The sequence below is a fragment of the Microcebus murinus genome, chromosome 4 (assembly GCF_040939455.1).
Source record: "Microcebus murinus isolate Inina chromosome 4, M.murinus_Inina_mat1.0, whole genome shotgun sequence".
In the NCBI taxonomy this organism is placed as follows: Eukaryota; Metazoa; Chordata; class Mammalia; order Primates; family Cheirogaleidae; genus Microcebus; species Microcebus murinus.
Genome location: NC_134107.1, coordinates 8,874,697 through 8,897,217, shown reverse-complemented (window position 1 = coordinate 8,897,217; position 22,521 = coordinate 8,874,697). Strand labels below are relative to the sequence as shown.

At 41.6% G+C, this 22,521-nt stretch overlaps 1 protein-coding gene across 2 annotated transcripts in view; it reads left to right on the top strand.

The window, feature by feature from the left end:
• Positions 1-22,521, top strand: part of TESMIN (testis expressed metallothionein like protein) — a 42,874-nt gene that overhangs the window by 5,844 nt on the left and 14,509 nt on the right. Inside the window, exons 4-8 of one of the 2 annotated variants that reach the window (XM_076001711.1) lie at positions 700-820; positions 3,135-3,211; positions 6,844-6,935; positions 11,344-11,415; positions 12,163-12,257. In XM_076001711.1, coding sequence (XP_075857826.1) covers positions 700-820; positions 3,135-3,211; positions 6,844-6,935; positions 11,344-11,415; positions 12,163-12,229 — 429 coding nt within the window. In that variant the 3' untranslated portion in view covers positions 12,230-12,257. Of the gene's footprint in view, positions 1-699; positions 821-3,134; positions 3,212-6,843; positions 6,936-11,343; positions 11,416-12,162; positions 12,258-22,521 lie in introns of those variants that run through there. The other variant, XM_076001710.1, reaches the window with a different exon arrangement.

Below are 22,521 nucleotides of genomic sequence, written 5' to 3'. Positions count from 1 at the left end.
GGAGCTGAGGTGGGAGGATTGCTTGAGGCCATGAGTTTGAGGTGGCAGTGAGTTATGATTGTGCCACTATACTCCAGCCTGGGCAATGGAACGAGACCCTATCTCATACACACAAAAAAATTCTATATGGGGGATTTGACAGTGCTAGTCTGGCCCAGGAAGATTGACATGGCTTTAGAATTTTCCATTTCTTGGATTAACCTTTCTGAACTGTACTTATAGGAAATAAAATAAAAGGACATTTTAAAAGTCCCATGTATTAATAGTGTGTGTAGACCGTTCTAGGTATGTGCCCAGTTACAGAAAGGGAATAGGGGCTACAGTCTTTCTTAGCGTTAACCAGGTCTGAATGGGCCAGGGTCAGCAGAGCAGCATGCTTGCCGTGTAGACCATGGAGTGAGGACAGTGCAGAGGAAGCTCTGGCCCACAGTCACCTGATTCCTAAGATACCTGTGGAGAAAGACATGTGCAGGAACTTCACATTGAACACATCTTGGGAAACATTTCTGGGAAATGTTTTGCTCTTTGATACCCTTAGCATATTACTGTAGAGTAAGAAAACAGATCTATATTTTTTCATCTTCCATTAAAACTTGAATTCTGGAGTAAAGCTGTTTTTATCAGATTTAAGTTTATTTAGATTTATATTATTGGAGTTATCTTTTAAAAATCAAATCTGATCATTATTTTTCATTTTAGGTGATATGTCAGTTGAAAGGGGGCACACAAATGCTGTGTATAGACAATTCTGGCACAAGAGAACTAAAAGCACTTCATTTGGTTCCTCAGTATCAAGACCAAAACAATTATCTACAGTCAGGTACAAAATAAATTAATAAAACAATTATGTCATATATCATGTAAGTTGGTAAGTAATGTTTGGCTTATATATAGAATAAAAGTGAAATAGGTTATTAAGTAAGCTATTTGGCAAACCTCTTAGCCCATATTAATGAGGTAAGAATAGAATAAAATATATCTTTATAGACTAATTTATATGCCTTATATTGACTGTCTCAAATTCTTAGATAGCTCTCCTTCACGTCAGCTGGCTGCAGAAAGCTTTGTGATCCTCACCAACACTGTTAATAATTCCACAAGTGGGCCGGTAGCGGTGGCTCACGCCTGTAATCCTAGCACTCTGGGAGGCCGAGGTGGGCAGATTGCTCAAGGTCAGGAGTTCGAAACCAGCCTGAGCAAGAGCAAGACCCCGTCTCTACTATAAATAGAAAAACATTAATTGGCCAACTAATATATATAGAAAAAAATTAGCTGGGCATGGTGGCGCATGCTTATAGTCCCAGCTACTTGGGAGGCTGAGCAGAAGGATTGCTTGAGCCCAGGAGTTTGAGGTTGCTGTGAGCTAGGCTGACACCACGGCACTCACTCTAGCCTGAGCAACAAAGTGAGACTCTGTCTAAAAAAAAAATAATAATTCCACAAGTGGATGTGCCTAGATGTGCCCAGGTTGAAACATTAGCCTTTCCCAGATTGGCTGGCGGGTTGACTGTTCAGGTGTGGTGTAAATGATCTACATGTTAATGTAATCAATCACTATTACTAGAGAACTGTCACTCTGCTTAAATCACCATGAGTTCTAAAATAACCATCAAATGCTTTATCCGACATTCATTCACTAAAAACTTCTTTAAACTGTCACAGTAATAATAAATTTTACCTATAAGTACTTGATTATTCTGAAATACTTTAGGAATGATTGAAGAAAGATTAAATGACATATTTTAGGATTGTGTTTAACAAAAGTTAGATACTGATTTTTGAAAACTGGGCATGTCTGTGTGGACTGTACATAATCACATTACTCTAGATCTTGAGTTAACCAGAATATTTCATTATCAGATGACTCGCTGACATTGCCAAAAATTTAAAACCAATATTAAATCCAGATGTAGTTTTATTGACCTTTGGAGTCCAGGGCCAAAAGACAACCTGTGACTCCTTATCTCGCCACTCCATCCTGATCGTCTCCTTATCCAGGGACAGAGAAAATATATTCAATTTACATTTACATTTGCTTTTCCGCTTTGAAGAAGCTGGAGTTGGGGCTTTGGCCTTTGCTACAGACCAGCCATGGATTTTATAGTTCCGTTCCCTGTAGGTCAGTGTTGCGTCTGTGATCTCTGTGGGCAGGGAGATGTTCTTCTCTACTTTGTTTCCTCCTGGCACATACCAAATCCTAGTGCCTTAAGATGCTCAGAAGGAGAGGGTTTATACAATGTTTTTCAATTCGGTTTCCTCGTCACGTAATCATACCCCTAGTCTCCTTTGTTATGCTCTGTACATACTAGACATCACCATACATAAATGTGTCTTGTTGCCTAAATCTAGGTTTCCTCACTCAAAGGTTGCATAAATGCAGAGAAGGACACATGGTCAGCTGGTGGGTGCTGTAGGAGAGTAAGACACATTTCTCTCTCTGCCTAGACTCATGAGCATGGAGGTTCACCAAGGAGCACCCTTGGTGTCTCAAGAATGGTTTTCATGACACTCACAGGCCAAAGAAATGCGTATCAGTTCCAGTATTAAGTAGTTTTGTTTGGATAGCTTAATAAGTATTTATATCCTAACAACTTAGTAACCATTCAAAAAAAAGAATACACATTAATTGAAAGAAGTTCATGTGGTATCCAACAGATGTCACTGAGTTTTCTTTGAAAATATAAAACAGCCAGGTACCCACTACAAGCCTGTAGTCACTGCTACTTGGGAGGCTGAGGTGGGAGAATGGCTTGAGCCCAGGAGTTCAAGGCCAGCCTGGTCAACATAGCAAGACCCATTTCTAAAAAAATTAGTTTGCTGTGGCACCACTGAGTACCTTGACACAGTTTGGGAACCTGGGCACTAACAGCAATTTTTAGCATAGTAGACTATCCCTGGAGGCTCAGGTCAAGTAGCTTTATGACAAAAAAAAAAAAAAAAAAAGTAAGTATTAATAAAATATACTGACCTGAAAGGTTTTATAGAATTAAAAACATAGCTAGGATCAAGATAAGTTTCAATAACTTTGCATGTGATAAATCCATAATACATTTTTAGTTTTGTACTTTCTTCCAGGTATAAGTGGGAAAGGAACAATATATGCTATCAATTAATTTTAATTATCTTCCTTACAGATGTCCCTAAACCAATGACTACTTTAGTAGGAAGATTTTTGCCAGTACCAGCAAAATTAAACCTCATAACACAACAAGTGAGTCATTGTTTTAATAAAAAAAATACAATTGGGCATTATTATCTCTTGAAATTTTAATTGTTGCAGTTGGAATTACTAATTTATCCTTCATTTGAAAACCAACAGTGAAACATTTAGCAAGTATGCAGTCCTTCACCGTGTTAGACACTGGAGGGATGGAGTCCGTCCTAGACATATTTCTTTGCCAACCGTGAGAAACCATTTTGCCTTTCCTGCAGCCTCCAGACCGGCATTCTGCCCATTTGCTGAGCTTGTCCTTTGCAGCCCTGCCGTCAGCGCATACCACCTACCTGGTCCAGAACGTCCCTCAACTTCCTCAGTGTTATGGAAACGCCGTTTGAAAGTTTGATTTTATGATTACACCATAACAGGCATATATCACATATAAGTAGAAGACAAATATGCTCTTTTTCCCAAGTCTTGCTATAAAGTGTCACCTCCCCAGAAGAACCTTCCCTAACTCCCCAGTGTAGACAGCCAGTCACTATCTCAGCACTTGTCTCCCTCTCTGCACAACACTATCACTGTCTTATGTTTATTGAGTGGTTGGTTTGTCTGCATCCACCCGTGGGAATGCAAGCTCCACAGGGACAGAGGCCAGGTGTGTCTGTAAAGAGAACTGGAACAAAGCTTGGCACGTGCAGGGCACTCAATCCCCCATCAACAGGGCAGGGGCTCTTCTGAGCACTTGGGTTACATCAGTGAGCTAAGTGAAGCCCGGAAAACAAAAGACACAACACTACCCTCCTGCAACTTATATTTTAGTGCAAGAGACAATTAGCAAGTCTAGTAAGTCAATTGTATCCTATGTTGGGAGAGCAGAGGAGGGGGATTGGGATGATGGGAGTTTGGTGGGGAAGAAAGCAGTTTTCATGTTGAAACAGGGTGGTCACAGCTTCATTGAGAAGGTGACATTTGAGCAAAATCTTGAAAGAGATGAGGGAATGAGCCATGTGATTATCATGTGGAAGAACATTCTAGGCAGAGGAAGTAGCACAGGCCTCAGTAGGGTCATGCCTGCTGTGGTGGCAGCGAGGAGGCCAGTGAGGCTGGGATGGAGTGAGCCAGGAGAGGGTAGTAAAGGAGGAAGTCAAAGACAGTGGTAGGATCCACTTGCAAAGGGACTGGTTGGTGGGGAGGTGGGGGCGAGGTGAAAGCAGGCAAGCCTGATACTGCAGTAATCTCACTGAGAACTGATGCTGCCTCAGACCAGGCGGTAGCAGTGCAGGTGGCAGCGAGCAGCTTCTCAGGGTACGCTGAAGGTTGAGCCAACAGGATTTGTTGATGGATTGGATGTGGGAAAGAGATGTCAAGGATGCCCCCAAGTTTTTCAGTAGGAATAAATGGAAAGGTGGAGTTTCCATCCACACAGATGAGACAGTGCAGGTTTTGTGAAGGGGTCCAGGAGTTCCATTTGGACATATTAAATCTGAGATGTCTTGGACATGCAGATGGAGATGTGTAGGAGTGCAGAAAGGGAAGATGTGGGCTGGAGAGGTGAGGCTAGGAGTCCCCAGTGCAGAGCTGGCTTAAAGCCAGGTGAATAGATGAGGACTCTGAGGGAGTAAGTGTAAATAGAATTAAATATTTGTTGAATGAGTAAATTAAAGATTTCTCAAATAATATATTGGCCAGGAGAAAAGAGTGGTAAGCAGTGTGGTAGATGAACGAGTCTGAGCTGTGATGTGAGCACCTGGCGTGGAACCAGTGTTGGGACTGAATGGAAACCTCTGCCCCTGCTCTTCCTCACCACTGGCATTCTTCACTGTTCCAGCCACCTGTCGGGAAGGCACACGTGGCACTTACTCCTCCACCTCTAGGACCTTGCACTAGAAACACCTGATTGACCACAACCTCTTGTCTTTCCACCACCTCCCCGTCTTTCCTTGACTATCACTCTCCCCATTTTGGCTCCCCCAACTTCTTATCCAGTGTGGACCTCAGGGACGATCCTTGCAGCACAGTATTTGCTGCATCCCTTGAGGCTCTGTTTCCTAGGCAGACCCCCAATTCTGTCTACTCATTAGCACCTCGCCACTCAAAGTGGGCGCACGCACTAGGAGCATCCACGTTATCGGGAGCTGGTAAGAAACACAGAACCTCGGGTCCCACCCCAGCCCTGAGATTCAGACCCACAGAATCAGAATCTGCCCACTTCAGAGTTTATTATTTCTTTACTTCTGGGTGGCCACGCTTTGCTAAAGAAAACTCACGGATTCTAGCATAAAGTTGCCCTAGATTTATGACCTATGCAGTACTCAAAAGGCATCTCTTTTTCTCTGCTTTAAATAAGGAAAGGCGGGGGCAGGGCAGTAATTTTACCTGGTTTATGCAAATAATTGCCTCAACCCTGAGAACTATGAGATCCCTTCTCCAAGAGAATGCAGAATTCTTCAGACTGCCGCTTGGAGACATAGGCCTAGCAATTAGATGCCTGGGGGACTGCGAAAAAGACACCAGTCTCCGTACCTTGTGAACATCCCGCCGCACTCATTGAGAGAGTGAGGGGGAGCACTTGGGAGTGGTCCTGGGTGAGAAACTCCGGGGACTCAGGACTCTGACTTGTTCATAAGTGAGTTGGACCCAGGTCGGTTTCTCAATGTCTTCCAGCCCTAACAGGTGGGGATTGCACACAAGTTAAACAGAGGGCAGAAGAGAGAAAGTGAGGACAATGAATAAAATGTGTGTGTTTTTTCTAAGACTATACTTCTTAAATAAAGCTTATTATTGAATTTCCAATTTTGGAGGGCGGAGAAGGCAAGGATAGGATGTTTAACTGTGATACCTGCAAATCTCAAAACTTAATTTTATCCAATACTTTTAACTTCTTCAAGCTAATGACAAAGGAAAAAACAAGAACTGAGAGAGCAAAGGACATGGCTAATGCAGAGATTATAACATTGCTTTTGAATTTGTTCAAAACTGATTACAAAATATTTTTTTGAATAGATGAAAAATAGTAGTTTCCAGTGAGACTTCAAGTGTCAAGATCTCTTATGTTAAACTAAGAATAATAAGAACATTTTTAGTTTATGGAAATTTGTAATTGAATTTGTTTCACAATTGGTAGTTCATTAAATGAAAGTGTTCCATTACAATATCCCCGGGCAGCTGACCGACAGCCGTGTGTACTGCTTGCTGGCTTGTGGCTAGGGGCCTTGCATCCCCCTCACGCTTCCGTCTTTGCCCCCATGGTCTGGGGCTTCGGCACGCCCAGGACATCCTGTGGCCAGGCAGGTCTGTAAGATGATCTGGATCTAGAGCCTGCTCAACTGTTAGTAGATTCATTGTTGTAACAAGCCTGGACATGGCTGTCAAGGAATTGTGATGTAAACCACTAGAAGAAAAAGAGTCATTTTTATGTGTACCTAGGGGCTGGTGGGCTGGAACTTTTAAAACACATGCTAGGCCAGGCACGGTGGCTCATGCCTGTAATCCTAACACTCTGGGAGGCCGAGGCGGGCGGATTGCTCGAGGTAAGGAGTTCGAAACCAGCCTGAGCAAGAATGAGACCCCGTCTCTACTAAAAAAAAAATAGAAATTAATTGACCAACTAAAAATATGTATATAAAAAAGAAAAACAAAAACACATGCTGATTCAAAATATTCTTGCTTTTGGCTTTGTACAGCTTGATAATGGAGCCTTACCATCGGTAGTCAACGGATCGGCTTTCCCCCCGGGATCAACTCTTCCAGGACCGCCGAAAATAACTTTGGCTGGGTAAGGATTAAAAGCAATAAATTGCTACTTACTTTAACATAAGAGTTTAAGAGGCTTTTGGATACAACTGTGATTTTCTTTTGTTATAATATTAGTTTTACCTGCAAACCTTCATGACTTTTGAAAAATTATTTTTTACCTTAAGCAATGCCACTAACACTTGCCATACGTGTCCGGTTTTATTGTTGCTGGAAAGGCTGATCTGTAGTCTCCATTCTACTACCTGCTGTCCTGTGTCAGTAGCAGAGGCTTGTTGCCATTTATAGCTCGGTCTTGGTTTCTCATTGATTCAAACTGTGCTGTCATCAATATAAGTAATGAAGTGGCAGCCACTTAACGTTGACGGAGGTCTGCAGAGGGCCCTGTGAGCTGCCCCTGCCTACTGCCTCCCGTGCTAAGTCAGCTCCTGCTGTATGGCAGGTGCTCGTGAGTGAGTGTAGACTCACAATCTCCAAGTGGACGTGGGCTGCACTGGGACTTTGTCTTGTGATTTTAAAGTTGTGTTTATAATTGTAACTAATTGTAAACTAACCAAGCTGGTTGAAACTCTGCCATGTTAACACTGGTATACTAATGGTGGTCTGGGCAACTCTGTTCATTGAGCCCTGGAGTTGATTATGGATATCAGTCTGTTCCTGTCTCCAAGGGTTTTTCGGCCCACAATCTCATGCCTGAAAGACAGCAGGTAAAGCACTTCAGAAAAGTGGACTGCGGCCTCTGTGCTTGGCAGCCTGCTGCAGTGCTCTGCTGTGGGACAGGGCTTCCTGGTGGCCTTGGTAAGGGACAGGAGAGTGGTTTGGGGCAGGAATGAAGGCTGTGAGGTGAACCACTGGGAAGGGCTGTGGAGACACACTAGGATTGGATCAGCACTTTCGCCTCGGCACTGTCGCTGGAGGGTGGTAGTTGCTCACGTGATTTGCTGCTTTGGTTTTAGCAGCTGCTCTTTGAGCTGGTTGTAATACTGTGCCAGGTCAGCCGGTGACTTTCAGTTAATTTGGTGGAAGAAGACTGGGAGGAGCCAGTTCCCTTGCCTCACTGTCCTTGGGGGATGGATCGGTGAGGATGCAGCTAGTGTGAGTGTAATTGGTCATCTCATCCAGGCTGCCCACATTTCTGGACAAAACAAAAATGACTTAAGTAACTTCCGACTCTGCTGATAGCATCGCATCTTTGGTTACACAGGATGATATAAAATGTTACGATCCTGAAGATACTCACTTTATCTTTCTTGTAATCTGGGGGCTTCTGGTCAACAGTTCTGCATTGCTGGGTGCTTTATCGTACCTAGGACATTCGAGGGGATTTGACTTTCCCAGTACTTCAGGGACGTGCTCTCACAGTTACATTGCCACGGGAGGCTCCGCGTGGTCCAGCTGATGGACATTGCCCCCCAGGAGCAGTAATGAGGGCGTCTGCACTGCGGCGTATTTTTTCTTTTCCTTCTTTCCCCCTCCTCCTCCCCTCTTCCTCACCTCCTCCTCCTTCCCAGTCCATACTAGATTTTTCTCAGTCACATAGTTTTCTTTATTTTGAAGTAATTATGCAGGTTAAAAAAGAGTTCTATTATAAATGATGTGCCAGAAACAACATGAGCTTTGTGCTTGTATTTTTTGATGCAATTAATTACTTGATTTGATTTTGCCCCACTGAAGTGGCCCCATAATTTTCATCTCAACATCCATAGGACTGATGGTATACTGGAATCTACCAGTTTAGTTTTGTAGTAAGGGAGCATTCAGAGAACTGTTTCTGGTGGTTTCACTCTGCATGAGTTCCCAACTGAGAGTGTTCCCTTTTCACCTCTTAGAAAAGAAACTCTGTCGGCCCAGCATGGTTCAAAATACCTAACCTAGCAGAGACACAGCAGCAGGCCACGTGGGCCTCAAGGCTGGCAGTCCGCACGCATGAATTGGCCCAGTCATCATTCTTTATGGAGTTGGGTGGTGAACTGGCTAACTTATTAACTAGCTCATCATATTAATAAAAACCCTTTTAATAAAAGCTCATGTCCTGTCACTCTGTATAGCTTTAATAATCCGATTATCAATCAGTTAATTAATTTGAATTCTGATACATTGTTGATACTATTGTTTTTGGTAACATAATGAACATCATAATTTAAGGCTGGGCGCAGTGGCCCACACCTTTAATCCCAGCACTCTGAGAGGCTGAGGTGGGAAGCTTGCTTGAGACTAGGAGTTCATAATAAAGAATATTGAAGATTCTGTTTCTCTGGAAAATTTTTTTCTTAAAGATGAGGTTTATCTCATTGTGGTATATAATTTATTTATAATGCTTTCCTGAGGCAGAGTGGTCCAGATCTCTTCTAAATCTTCTAACTCTTTAATTCTTAGATTGGCACCAAGAGAATAGTCAAATACATCTGTAGCCGGGGAAGCTTTTTTCCCATTTAGTTGTGCTGCAGTCAGCTGGTCCCTCTCTATCCTTCACGCACTCTGCTCATTCCTACTGCAGTGTCTTTGCTCATGCTGTTATTTCAACTAAACATCCTTTTGACCAATAACAAAGAAACTTTACAACCTTAAAAGTTGATGTCAAGTTCTACTTCCTTCGAAAGTATTTTGTTTTAACTTCTTTCATCTGTATTGAACTATCCTGTCTCTGAATTTTTGTAGCATTAACAATCAGTATAAAAGCAATTTGACCGTTGATTATATACTAATCTTATGTTCTCTAATTTTTCAATTGTATATGTTTCATGTCCCCAGTTAGTTGGTGGATTCCTCCAGGACAGGCAGCATAAATTAAAAAGATAGTGACTTTTGGTGTCCTCTGAAGCACTTATCACTCCTGGCCAGCTCCGGACAGGGTGTGTCAGGCCACCTTGGGCCCCAGTTCAGGGAAGGTTTGAGAGGGCAAGAGCAGTTAAGTAGGTGTCAGAGCCCCTCCCCTGGACAGGCCCAGGTCTGACCCACCGGTAGAGAGATCGGGGGTGGGATAGCTAGACCTGCCACCTCCAGACACCCATGAAGGCAGAAAGCTGCAACTTTCCTATCTATGACGGAGAAACCAAACTATATGAATACTAAATTAATACTGTACTCAGTGACATAGTTTGGGGACATTATCTTAAAAATGGGAGAAATCTCAGAAGAAGTAACAATTAGCAGCTTGTCCATGTGTCCAGGCACCATGAGCTGTTTTCATTGAGGGGTGGGGATGAGTCCCTGAGCAGAAGCACAGATGGTGAGAACAGTGGTGGAAGAGCAACCGCTCAAGCACAGTGGAGCCCACGCCAGAGCAGAGAGGAGGGCAGGCCGAGCTAAGATGATTTAGGACTGGCGTCACTCCAGACAGTTAGCTGAGACAGCCGAGCACATGGGGGCACAGAGCACAGGGCAAGAGGGCTTGCTTCTCTTCGGGATATTTGTATTCATCATAACCAGACAGCAAACAGCACGGAGCGATTCCTGTGCTCTGTGTGGTGACACGAGACTGTCAGTAAGCCTTAGTCTTGTGCCACGCATGTTCTAGTTTCTGTAGGAAACCCAAGAGCAAGATGCGTCCTTGCTCAGAGGTGGCCAGTGCCTTGCAGGCGAGAAGCCGGCATGCACAGTCTCAGGAGCACATTGCCGAATGGGACAGGCACACGCCACGCCAGTGCCAGGAGAGCCCTCATCACAGCTGGGGTTTCTGTACGTGTGCTCCTCCTTCACCACAGTAACTAGTAAACTTATTGCCTTGCAAATGTTCTCTGTTCCCTCAGTGAGCATCACTTCTGAGCAAGGCTTGGGACCTTCTCCCACTGTTTAACCTACAGCGCCCTCACATTTAGCAACATCCAGAGACACCTTAGAGAAGGAGTTTGTTTCTCCTCCTCTGATGCCCCTGAAGATGACTTCTGCGCTAATCCCCACATGTAGTTAGGAGGGAATGGTAATAATCTCCTCTAAAAATGAGGAAGGTCCCTAATGATCACATGATACACTGGAACCTGCTTTGATATTGTTGGTAACATTATAGTGCGGACAGCTGTAACATTGGTAAAATAAAATATGAATGATGGTTTATCTGTTGTTCTTTAACACATACTTCCCATTACTGTTCAGATTTTAGGGGAAAAAAATAGCTGTTTGGTGGTGGAAGGGGCACACAAAATAGAGGTTTAAACAGGTCAGGGAAGAAACTCCAGGGAGATTTTTTGAGAAGTGCAGTAGGGTCCCACTCCCCACCCACCACTGAAGCCCTGGGTCTACACTGGCCAGATTTGGTGAGGCTAGCTCCATCACATGTAAACCTCCCATTGCATGGTCAGGCACCTATAAATAATACCTATAACTGTCTGGCGTTGAGATTCTCAGTATTTGTTCAAAAACACCAGATGCTTAGCTGATTCTCTTTTTAAAGAGTAACCATCTGAATACATTTTCTTTTTTAATCTTTATAGAGTAACTCTTAGTTCATGGGACACAAAGTCTAAAAAGCCATGTAACTGTACCAAATCCCAGTGTCTGAAATTGTAAGTAATCACAAATCCTTCATTATTAAATATGAAATAAGGTTGTTTAGAAGTCAGTCAGTAAGCGGAGCACAGTCTAGACAAACCAGAATGGCTAGCACTGTACATGTCATAGTTAATTCTCAACAACCATGTCCTAATGCTCACTGTACACCAGAACAGCAAGAAAAAAAGCCACTTATGCATGAACCCGGTTCAGATTTTTTGGTATTATCTTGGCCAACTAAGTGATACTGCCCACACTGCAAGTAGTGTAATTTTCTTGGGTTTTGGTTTACGTTCTCTAGCCCTGCAGACTAGTGCCAAACATGCCATTATTGTTGAGCATTAACTGTAACATTTCCAAATCCTATATTGTTAAAATTTGATGAATTGGTTTACTCTATGTTGAAATTTTCTCAGGAAAATTCTCCCCCAGGAGTGCCAACTCCCAGGAGGCCCGGTTAGGGGGGCGGTGGGGCAGATTGTTAAGCGGAATCTTGGGCGGGAAGTAGACAGTGTGGCTGAAACAGGAGGGGCCTGATCACCGTGCTTAGCGGCACTCTGAGCTCGTTTCCTCGTCCACACTGCCAGAGTTGGCGTCCGTTACTCGTGTGGCCTGCCTTGCTCACAGCTCTTGCTGTGGGCGGCTCACTTTCTGCCCCCATGTCTGCTTTACCTTAAGTTACGTGTGGAAGGGGAGAATGTGCCCTAGACCTGATGTCTAACGACCCTAACCACAGTCTCCACGTGATTTTTCCATTGCAGAGCTCCTGCTGAAGTCACTGAGAGCTCCATTGATGGGACAGTGATGTGGGGGTGCAGACGTGGGTAAAAATCCAGGAGTCCGTGAAACTTGGTTTACAAAACAAAACTGAAAAAACAAATTGATTTTTAAAAAAGTAATGCCGAAGTCTAGGGTTGACTGTCTGACTTGAGCTGCCATTGGTTTAGTCTGTGAATGCAGGCCACATACCTCTCTGAATGTTGGAAACGCCACGGGACAGCTGATGGCAGGATGGCCATTAATAGCTTCCGGTTCCTTTACCTTTTTACTCCCCACAACTAAGTCATGTTCACAAGGCAATGGAATATAACTTTCTTTTTTTTTGAGACAGAGTCTCACTTTGTTGCTCAGGCTAGAGTGAGTGCCGTGGCGTCAGCCTAGCTCACAGCAACCTCAATCTCCTGGGCTCAAGCGATCCTACTGCCTCAGCCTCCCGAGTAGCTGGGACTACAGGCATGCACCACCATGCCTGGCTAATTTTTTGTGTATATATTTTTAGTTGGTCAATTAATTTCTTTCTATTTTAAGTAGAGACGGGGTCTCGCTCAGGCTGGTTTCGAACTCCTGACCTGGAGCAATCCACCCGTCTTGGCCTCCCAGAGTGCTAGGATTACAGGCATGAGCCACCACGCCCGGCCTAGAATATAACTTTCTTAGAGTGCATTAGTCCTCCTTTAAGGGTGTCCCTGCTGGATAGAAGTCAAGAGGGAATAGTATTAATTGGCTTTCAACAGAGTGAAAAACACATTATTGTATTTTTTAAAAATCAAAGTGATACATACCCATGGGTAAAAACCAATTTCCCTAGTTGGGGTTATTATAACCCTGAAAGTGATATTAACCTGCTCTACTTCTTCCCAAAAGCTCTTCCCCCCCCCCCCCCCCCCCCGCCCGAAGCTTCCACTTTCACCGCCCTCTGTTTTCAGCCTCTTTGAGGACTGCCTCCACACCTGTAGAGACTGTCTGCGGCCTCGCGCTGCGGTAGATGAGGGTTTCACACCGTGTCTTCCTCCTCCAAGTACAGCTGAAACTGCCCTCTTGGTCCCTTACCCTTGAAACCTTAAATAATATACTTTAGCCTTGGGTGGTAGTTGTTCCATTAGCCATAAAGAGTTGGAAATTATTTTTAAATGGTAAAATTAATCTGTATGATTAAAATGGTGTTGTTGTAAACTTAATAAAAAGGTAGTTAACTGTTTTGTGATTATTTTATTGAATATTGATTATTAAAAATGATTTTAAGATTTTTAAAGTAGTTCATTTCTACCTTTCCTTCACTGTTGAATATCCCTTTCTCAATCATTTTTATATATTTAAACATTGATTTGCTTCATAATTAGTTTTTTAAAGCATCAACTATAAAACTCCCTTTTGTAAAAGGACATTTTTTACATAGGCGCACCTTGGAGATAGCGCAGGTTCCAGAGCACTGCCACAGAGCACTGTCACAGGAAAGCAAGTCACACAGCGTTCTTGGTTTCCCAGTGTGTAGTCTATTAAGTATTGTTTTAGACATAACAGCATTTTTATGTATAAAAATGCAAGGTACATACCTTAATTTAAAAATACTTTATTTCTAGAAAATGCTAACAGTCACCTGAGCCTTCAGTAAGTCGTAATCCTTTTGCTAGTGGAGGGTCTCGCCTGGATGTGACAACTGCTGACTGGTCAGGGTGGTGGTTGCTGAAGGTTGGGGCGACTGTGGCAATTTCTGAAAATAAGACAACAGTGAAGTTTGCCACATTGACTGACTCTTCCTTCCATGAAAGATTTCTCTGTAGCATGTGATGCTGTTTGGTAACATTTTACCCCTAGTAGAAATTTTTTAAAAATTGGAGTCAATCCTCTCAGACCCTGCCACTGCGTTATCAACTAAGTTTATATGATATTCTAAATTGTCTGTTGTCATTGCAACAGTTTCATGGCATCTCACCAGAAGTCTTTCTTTCTTTCTCTTTCTCTTTCCTTTCCTTTCCTTTCCTTTTCTTCTATAGCGTCTCACTCTGTCACCCGGGCTGGATTGCAGTGGCACAGTCATAGCTCACTATAACCGTGAATTCCTGGGCTTAAGCCATCCACCTGTCTCAGCCTCCCAACTAACTAGGACTACAGGCACATGCCACCACACCTGTTTAACAATTTAAAAAAATTTTTGTACAAATGGGGGTCTCGCTGTGTTGCCCAGGCTGGTCTTGAACTCCTGGCCTCAAGCAATCCTCCTGCTTTAGCCTCCTAGTGCTAGGATTATAGGTATGAGCCACCACACCTGGCCTCAGGAGTTGATTTCATTTCAAGTAAACACTTTCTTTGCTCATCCATAAGAAACACCTCTTGATCCATTAAAGTTTTATCATGAGATTTCAACAATTCAGCCACATCTTCAGGCTTCCTTTCTAATTCAAGGTCTCTTGCTATTTCGACCTCATCTTCAGTTACTTCCTCCACTGAAGTTTTGAACCCCTTAGTCATCCATGAAGGTTGGAATAAATTTCTTCCAAACTCCTGTTAATGTTGATATTTTGACCTCCTCCCATGAATCATGAATGTTTTTAATGGCATCTAGAATGTGAATCCTTTCCAGAAGGTTTTCAATTTACATTGCCCAGATCCATCAGAGGAATTGCCAACTATGGCAGCTATAGCCTTGCAAAATGAATTTCTTAAATAATAAGACTTAGAAGTTGAAATTAATCCTTGATCCATGGGCTACAGGATGGTTGTGTGTTAGCAGGCATGAAAACAGCATTAATCTCCTTGTACATATCCATCAGAGCTCTTGGGTGATGAGGAGCATTGTCAGCAGCAATATTTTGAAAGGAATCTTTTTTTCTGAGCAGTAGGTCTCAGCAGTGGGCTTAAAATATTCAGTCATGCTGTTAGCAGATGTGCTATCACCCAGGCTTTGTTGTACCATTTATAGAGCACAGGCAGAGTCAATTTAGCGTAATTCTTAAGGACCTAGGATTTTCAGAATGGCAAATGAGCATTGGCTTCAACTTAAAGTCACCAGCTACACTGTCCTCTAACAAGAGAATCAGCCTATTTTTTGAAGATTTGAAACCAGACATTGACTTTCTCTCTAGCTGTGAAAGTCCTAGGTTGCAGTGTTTCCTAATATAAGGCTGTTTTGTCTACATGGAGGATCTGTTGTTAGTGCCGCCACCTTCATCAATGATCTCAGCTAGATCTTCTGGGTAACTTCTGCAGCTTCTACAGCACTTGCTGCTGCACCTTGCACCTCTGCGATGGCTTCTTAAATGTCATGGGCCCACCTCTGCTAGCTCCAGACTTCTATTCTGCAGCTTCCTCATCTTTATCAGCCTTCACAGAATCGAAGAGAGTTAGGGCCTTGCTCTGGATTTGGCTTTGGTTTAAGGGAACGTTGTGGCTCGTTTGATCTTTTATCAAGACCACTTAAACTTTCTCTGCCTTGGCAATAAGGGTGTTTTGCCTTTTTAAAATTTGTGTATTCACTGGATTAACACTTTTAATTTCCTTCAGGAACTTTTCCTTTGCATTCACAACTTGGCTAACTGTTTGGCTCAAGAGGCCCAGTTTTTGGCCTGTCTCAGCTTTTGCCATGCCTTCCTCACCAAGCTTGATCATTTCTAGCTTTTGATTTAAAATGAGAGACAAGGGACTCTTCCTTTCTCTTAAATACTTAGAGGCCATTATTGGGTTATTATTTGGCCTAATTTCAATATTGTTGATCTCAAAAATTTTCAAGAATATTAAGAACAGGGAGGCCTGAGGAGAGGGAGAGAAATGGGGGAATACAAGGTCAGATTTGGATGATCAGTTTTTGTAGTCTCTTGTTGCTTACTCATACTTTTGATTTCTTTTATATTTAAAAATATTAATTATATTCTACAGCTTATAATTCTAATATTTGAAGTCTCTGCTTGTCTGACTCTAGTGTTTATTTCTTCTCTGGAGTGTTTGCTCTTCATGGTTTGTTGTTGCATGTGTGTTGTGATTTTCGTATCGTGAATGATAATCACTGGGACTTTGCATGTGGGAATTCTCTGAGGCTTGTCTTGAAGACGCGTTCCTTCAGAGAAAGTTTATTTGCTTCTAACTGGAGCTTGGTTGCACTTTCAACTTGGACAACTTTAAGTTTTTGGCTAAAAAAATTTTTTAGGCCATGTAGTGTGAATTCAGATATCAGACTGAAGTGAGCCCCCGCCTCCCTCTGGCCAGCACCCATAGGCACATGTCCTTGCCATTTGTTTGTGGGGCACCTGTTCCTAGGTCACTCTCTCCTGGAGGGTAGCCCCTGCACTTTTGTAGATTTCTGTGTAGATCCTGGAGCAGACTTCCCCCCTGAGTGTGCCCTCAGCTTTGGGTTAAGATGTGTAAAGCATTTAAGCCATTCATTGCCTGGCCCTTTGTAAATGTTCTTAATAGTGCTTGCGATGGTTACAGATGTAGTTCTGCTTCTTCCTCTGGGTGGCACTTATAGCCAAAGGTTTCAGTTATTGGGATCAGCAGATGCCCTAAGGCAGCGGCAGGCTAGCTTGCCCCTCTGAATTTTTGCTTCTCTTTTATAATATTTTTTGGCCTCTGAGGGGTTTCCTTAATTTTTTACCAGCTAAAGTATGCATCAAAAATGTTTTAAATATTTAATTCAACGTTTTTAAGTGTTTTATAGCAGGATGTTATTGTTTAAGTGTTTTATTGTCAGGATGGCCAATGAAGTAAGAATGAGTTTAGAATATATGTCATCTTAGGTCTTTCAACCACCAAGATGCTAAAATTCCAGGATACAATGTGCCTGGAAGTGGAGGCACAGCATATCACCTGTCTTTCCTTTTTTTTTTTTTTTTTAGACAGAGTCTTGCTTTGTTGCCCAGGCTAGAGTGAGTGCCGTGGCGTCAGCCTAGCTCACAGCAACCTCAAACTCCTGGGCTCAAGCAATCCTCCTGCCTCAGACTCCCAAGTAGCTGGGACTACGGGCATGCGCCACCATGCCCGGCTAATTTTTTCTATATATTTTTAGTTGGCCAATTAATTTCTTTCTATTTTTAGTAGAGATGGAGTCTCACTCTTGGTCAGGCAGGTTTCGAACTCCTGATTTTGAGCAATCCTCCTGCTTCGGCCTCCCAGAGTGCTAGGATTACAGGCGCTAGGATTATAGGTGTGAGCTACCGCACCCAGCCTAATCCACCCTTACATGCCAGGGATTAAGCCCAATTTGACTATGATGTGCTAGTCTTATCTTTTGTTTGCACTGTAGGATTTAGTTTTCTAGGATTTTTGCATCTTTGTTTATGAGTGAGACAGACCTGTAATTTTCCTTTCTCATATTTTCTTTATTTCATTTTGGTATTGGTGTTGTGTTGTCTAATGAAAATGTGTTAGCTAGGCTTCCCATCCCTACCCCACTGGCATCTTTCTTTTTCTCTAGTCTCTGAAAAAATTTGGGTAAGGTAGACTGTATTTGTTCATTGAAGGTTAGGTAAAACTTGCCTGAAAAACTCCCTGGGTCTGCTGTCTTTGGGGTTGGAGTGGGAAGGTGATGGATTACTCATTCACTTTCCTTAGCAGTTATTGTTTTCTTTGAGTCCCATATTTCTTCTTCCTCTTCTTCTTCCTCTTCTTCCTCCTCTTCTTCTTCTTCCTCCTCTTCTGCCTCCTCCTCTTCCTCTTCCTCCTCCTCTTCCTCCTCCTCTTCTTCTTCCTCCTCCTCTTCTTCCTCCTCCTCTTCTTCTTCTTCCTCCTCCTCCTCCTCTTCTTCCTCTTTCTCTTTTTCTTCCTCTTTCTCTTCTTCCTCTTCCTTATCTTCTTCTTCCTCTTCCTCTTTTTCCTCTTCCTCCTCCTCCTCCTCTTCTTCCTCTTCCTCTTCTTTTTCTTCTTCTTCCTCTCCTCTTCCTCTTCTTCTTCTTCTTCCTCTTTGTCTTCTTTGTCCTCGTCCTCGTCTTCGTCTTCTTCTTCTTCTTCTTGCTTAAAACAGCAGAAATGTATTCTTGTGGAGCCCACAAGTTTGAAATCTGTGTCACTGAGCAGAAAAGAGTGCTCACACTCCCTGCCGAGTCTCAGAGTCTCCGGGAAACATCCAATCCTTGTCTCTTGCAGCTTCCGGTAGCCATGGGATCCCTGGCCACATCTGTCTTGCCCTTAGGCCCACATCTTCGAATCCCTCTCTGCTCTGTTCGCATCGTCTATTTCTTTTTGCCTATATTTCTTCTTGAGTCAATTTTGATATTTTATATTTTTTCTTGAAAATCATTGAATTCTCAAAATTTTCAAATCTACTCATATGTTCCTATTTATATATTCTTATATTATTTTTAAATTACCTCTGTAGCTATAGTTATAGTTCCCTTTAAAATTTTCTTTTTTTACATAGCCCAAGTCACAGAAGCCTAAACATTGTATAAGTTTCTAATTTTAATTTCTACTGTTACTTATTTGCACCTTTCCTCTCTCTTGATCAGTTTCACAAGAGGTTGTCTAATTCATAGGTCTTCTCAAAGCACCAGCTTTTGGTTGTACTGATTTTCTTGCTTGTATTAATGTTTCTGTTCCCTTTTCCATGCCCTACATTAATTTCACTCTTTTCTATTTTCTCCCTGCTATCTTTACTATTTCACTCTCTTGTTTTGCTAGCTTTTTGTTAATTGCTTACTTTATTTATTTTCGATCTTTTTTTAGTTTTTGAGGAAATGTATTTAAAGCTATAAATTACATCTATGTACTACTTTATTGCATCCTACAAGAGTTGATAGGAGGTCCTTTCATTGTCATTCGCTCAAAATATTTTGTAATTTTATTGTAATGTTCTCTTTACCTCATGAGTTATTTAGATGTACATTTCAAAGTATCCAAATCTGTATGTATGCATATATGTGTATGTGTATATATATATTCAATGATAATTTTATTGTTAACTTTTAAATTTAATTATACTGTGGTCAGATAATGTGGTCTAAATGACATTGATTTCTTAAAATTAATGAAGACTTCCTTTATGACCTAATGCAATCACTTTTAAGAATATTCTATATTATTAATAATGTGAAAAAGTGTATCTTCTCTATTCATTGGGTACAGTTATTTATCCACTAGCTTAAGTTTGTTAATTTTGTTTAAATATGCTAATTGCTTATTAAATTTTATGTGATTTATCTGTTTTTGATAAATGTGTATGAAGATCTCTCACTCAAGATTGTGAATTTGTCTGTTTTTTCCTTATAATTCCATTTTGTTTTATATATTTTGAATCTATTGTATGACCGGCATACAAATTCATGATTGTTACATCTTTTCTGGTGAATTTTTCCATTAACTGATAATTATCGTACGTCTGTATCTTGATGCTTTTTGCCTTAAATTCTTTTTTTGTCTTACATTAATGTTGCTGCACTGTATTTTCTTTGATTAGTAGCAAGTTACACTCTATAACACCCCTTTATTTTTACACTTTATGTGTGATAGTTTTGTTGTAGGTGTGGCTTCTGTAAACTAAATACAGCTGGATTTTTTAAAAAGCAAATCTAATGATCCATGTATTTTAATAGATTTTTAAAATCCATTTGCATTCTTTGTCTGATTATTGATATATGTGGACTTATTTGTACCATCTTATTTTTTTGAAGTTTTAAATGTTATTTATTTAAGTTCTGTTTTTTCCACTCAGATGGCACCATTCCATACCTTCTGCTCTGCACTTGGCTTTTTAAAATTGTGGTAAAATATGCATAACATAAAATTTACTGTTTTAACCCTTTTTAGGTGTACAATTCAGTGGCATTAAATATATTCACAATGTTATGCACCTACTACCACTATCCATTTCCAGAACTTTTTCATCATCCCAAACAGAAATTCTGCACCCATTAAATAACTCTCCCTCACCCCTTCTCCTCAACCTCTGGTAACCCCTGTTCTACTTTCTGTCTCTGAGCTTGACTGTTCTGGGTACCTGATATAAGTGGGATCATACAATATTTGTTCTTTTGCACCTGGCTGACTTCACTTAGCAAATGTTTTTAAAGTGCCATGCATGTTGTAGCATGTATCAGTACTTCATTCGCTTTTCAGGCTGAATATAATATTCCACATTTTGTTTGTCCATTCATCCATCAATGAATACTTGGGTTGGTTCCATATTTTAACTATTGTGAATAATGGTTCAGTGAACATTAGTGTACAAGTACCTGTCTGAGTCACTGATTTTACTTCTTTTGATTATATACCTAGAAATGGAATTGCTGGCTCACATGGTGATTTTTTAAGGAAACTCCATAGTCTTCCACGGTGGTTGTGCCGTTTTATACTCCACCAGGAATGCACAGTACCACCTTATTTTGTGTTTTCTCATTACTGGTATTTATTTGCCGATAAATAACCTTGAAAATTAGCACTAATGGCAATGTGGAGGAAGTTGAACGTGAGGTTAGTTAGGAGGCTATCACGAGAGCATAGAAATAGAGCATATCACAAGAGATGATGAAGACCTGAACTAAGGCAAGAATTGTAACAGTGAAGGAAAAAAGCACAGATTTAAGAGACATTTCAAACATATGCATTGTAGCATTTTTCACTCGTTTATTCATTCATTCCACAAATATTTTTGAATACCATGATCTCAGGAACAGGGAAGATGGCGATGAGCAAGATAGTGATGGTCCCTGCCCTCCCAGCACATGCAGTCTCAGGGGGAGGCATACATGAATAAAATAATCACACAAATAAAGGTTAGGAGGAAATGTGGAAAATGTGGCAAAAGAGCAGTAACGGGCTGAGGGGTGGTGTGTGCTGACCACGCACGGCAGTCAGGGGAGCGTCCCTGGGAGGTGCGTCTGGGGGAGGAGGAGTTGATCAGGTGGAGGTGAGTGGAAAGTGGATGGCTCAGACTGTCCTAGGCAGGGAAGCAGCACGTGCAAAGGGCCCTGTGTGGCAAGAGAGGGACAGCGGAGGGTCCTAGGAACAGAAAGGAGAACAGTGCTGCTAACGTAGTACTGTTTATATTTCCAAGATGTATAAAACAATCTAAATGTTCAGGATGAGGGGAATTATTAAATAAAGATGTTGCTACAGAATGGGTACATGTAGCCATTATAATGGTTTAAATCTATTTACATAGGAAATATTGATAATATATTGACAAGTAATAAAAGCACATTGAAACAGAGTGTAGAAAATGGTCTTAGTTTTGTTTACATATGATGTGTAACCAAATAATATACATATATTTCAGTATATAGAAAAATACATTAAATAAAAATATGTTACAGAAAAATCTGAACTATATTCGCCAAATGATCATCTCTAGGGAGTGAGATTCTGAGTGATTGTAATTTGTTTCTTTTTGCTTATTTGTATTTTAAAACATTTCTACAATAAATGTAATTTACTTGGGTCAAAATAAAATTAATAAAAGACATTTCTGAGCCAGAATTAGTAGACTTGGTAACCCCTTGGCTGTGGGGAAGAGAGCAAGGCAGTTGTCAGAGCTGATGCAGGAGCATGTTCCTGGGTGGCCAGTGACACCAGGAACGGAGGGAAGGCACAGGAGGAAAGAGCAACTTGAGCAGGGTGAGGGACACCGGAGGGTCGTGAGTGAAAGCGTGGCACGTTGAGCTGGAGGTGGAGACTTCTGATGGGAAGCTGGGAATATGGTTCTGGAAGGGAATAGTGTCCAAAGCTGCTGAGCACTCAAGCTCAGTGAAGAGATCCTCGGGTTTTCCAGTAAGGAGATGGTTGATTGAGAGTCCATGGAAGGGAGAAGAAAATCCGAAAGCTGTAGATTAAGGAATGAATGGGAGATGAGGAATGATAAGGCCAAATATGGACAACCCACCCTTTCATGATGTTTGGGGAGGAAGAAAATGAGCATTTTAGGGTCTGCAGCTGGGGGAAAGAGCAGGTTTGGTGAAAATGGGCTTAAAAATCTTCAACATAAAGTTAAAGGGGTAAGAGTGAATAAAATACCCAGCAAAAGTGAGTAAAGCAAGAAAAGAAATGTGCTTAGCCCAGACCTTGGTGAGTAAACATAGTTTCACTGGGTATAAAATTCTAGATTGAGTTTTTCAACTCAGTGCTTTGGAGATATTTTGCTGTTTTTCATTATTTCTACCAAGAAATCAGCTGTCAATCTAGCTTTCTCTCTGGTGCTCTTAAGATTTTCTTTTAGTCTTCGGTTTTTCTTTTTATTTATCTTTCTTAGGGTTCATTAGGTTTTTTCAATCTGAGCTTCCACCACTTTCATCAGTTCTGGAAAACTTGTGGACACCATCACTCCAAAGAGGCCTCTCCCCTGTTTTCTCTTTTCTCCCTTTTCTGTAACACTTACCAGACATGCATTAGCCCCTCTAACTACTGACGGTTCCTCTTAC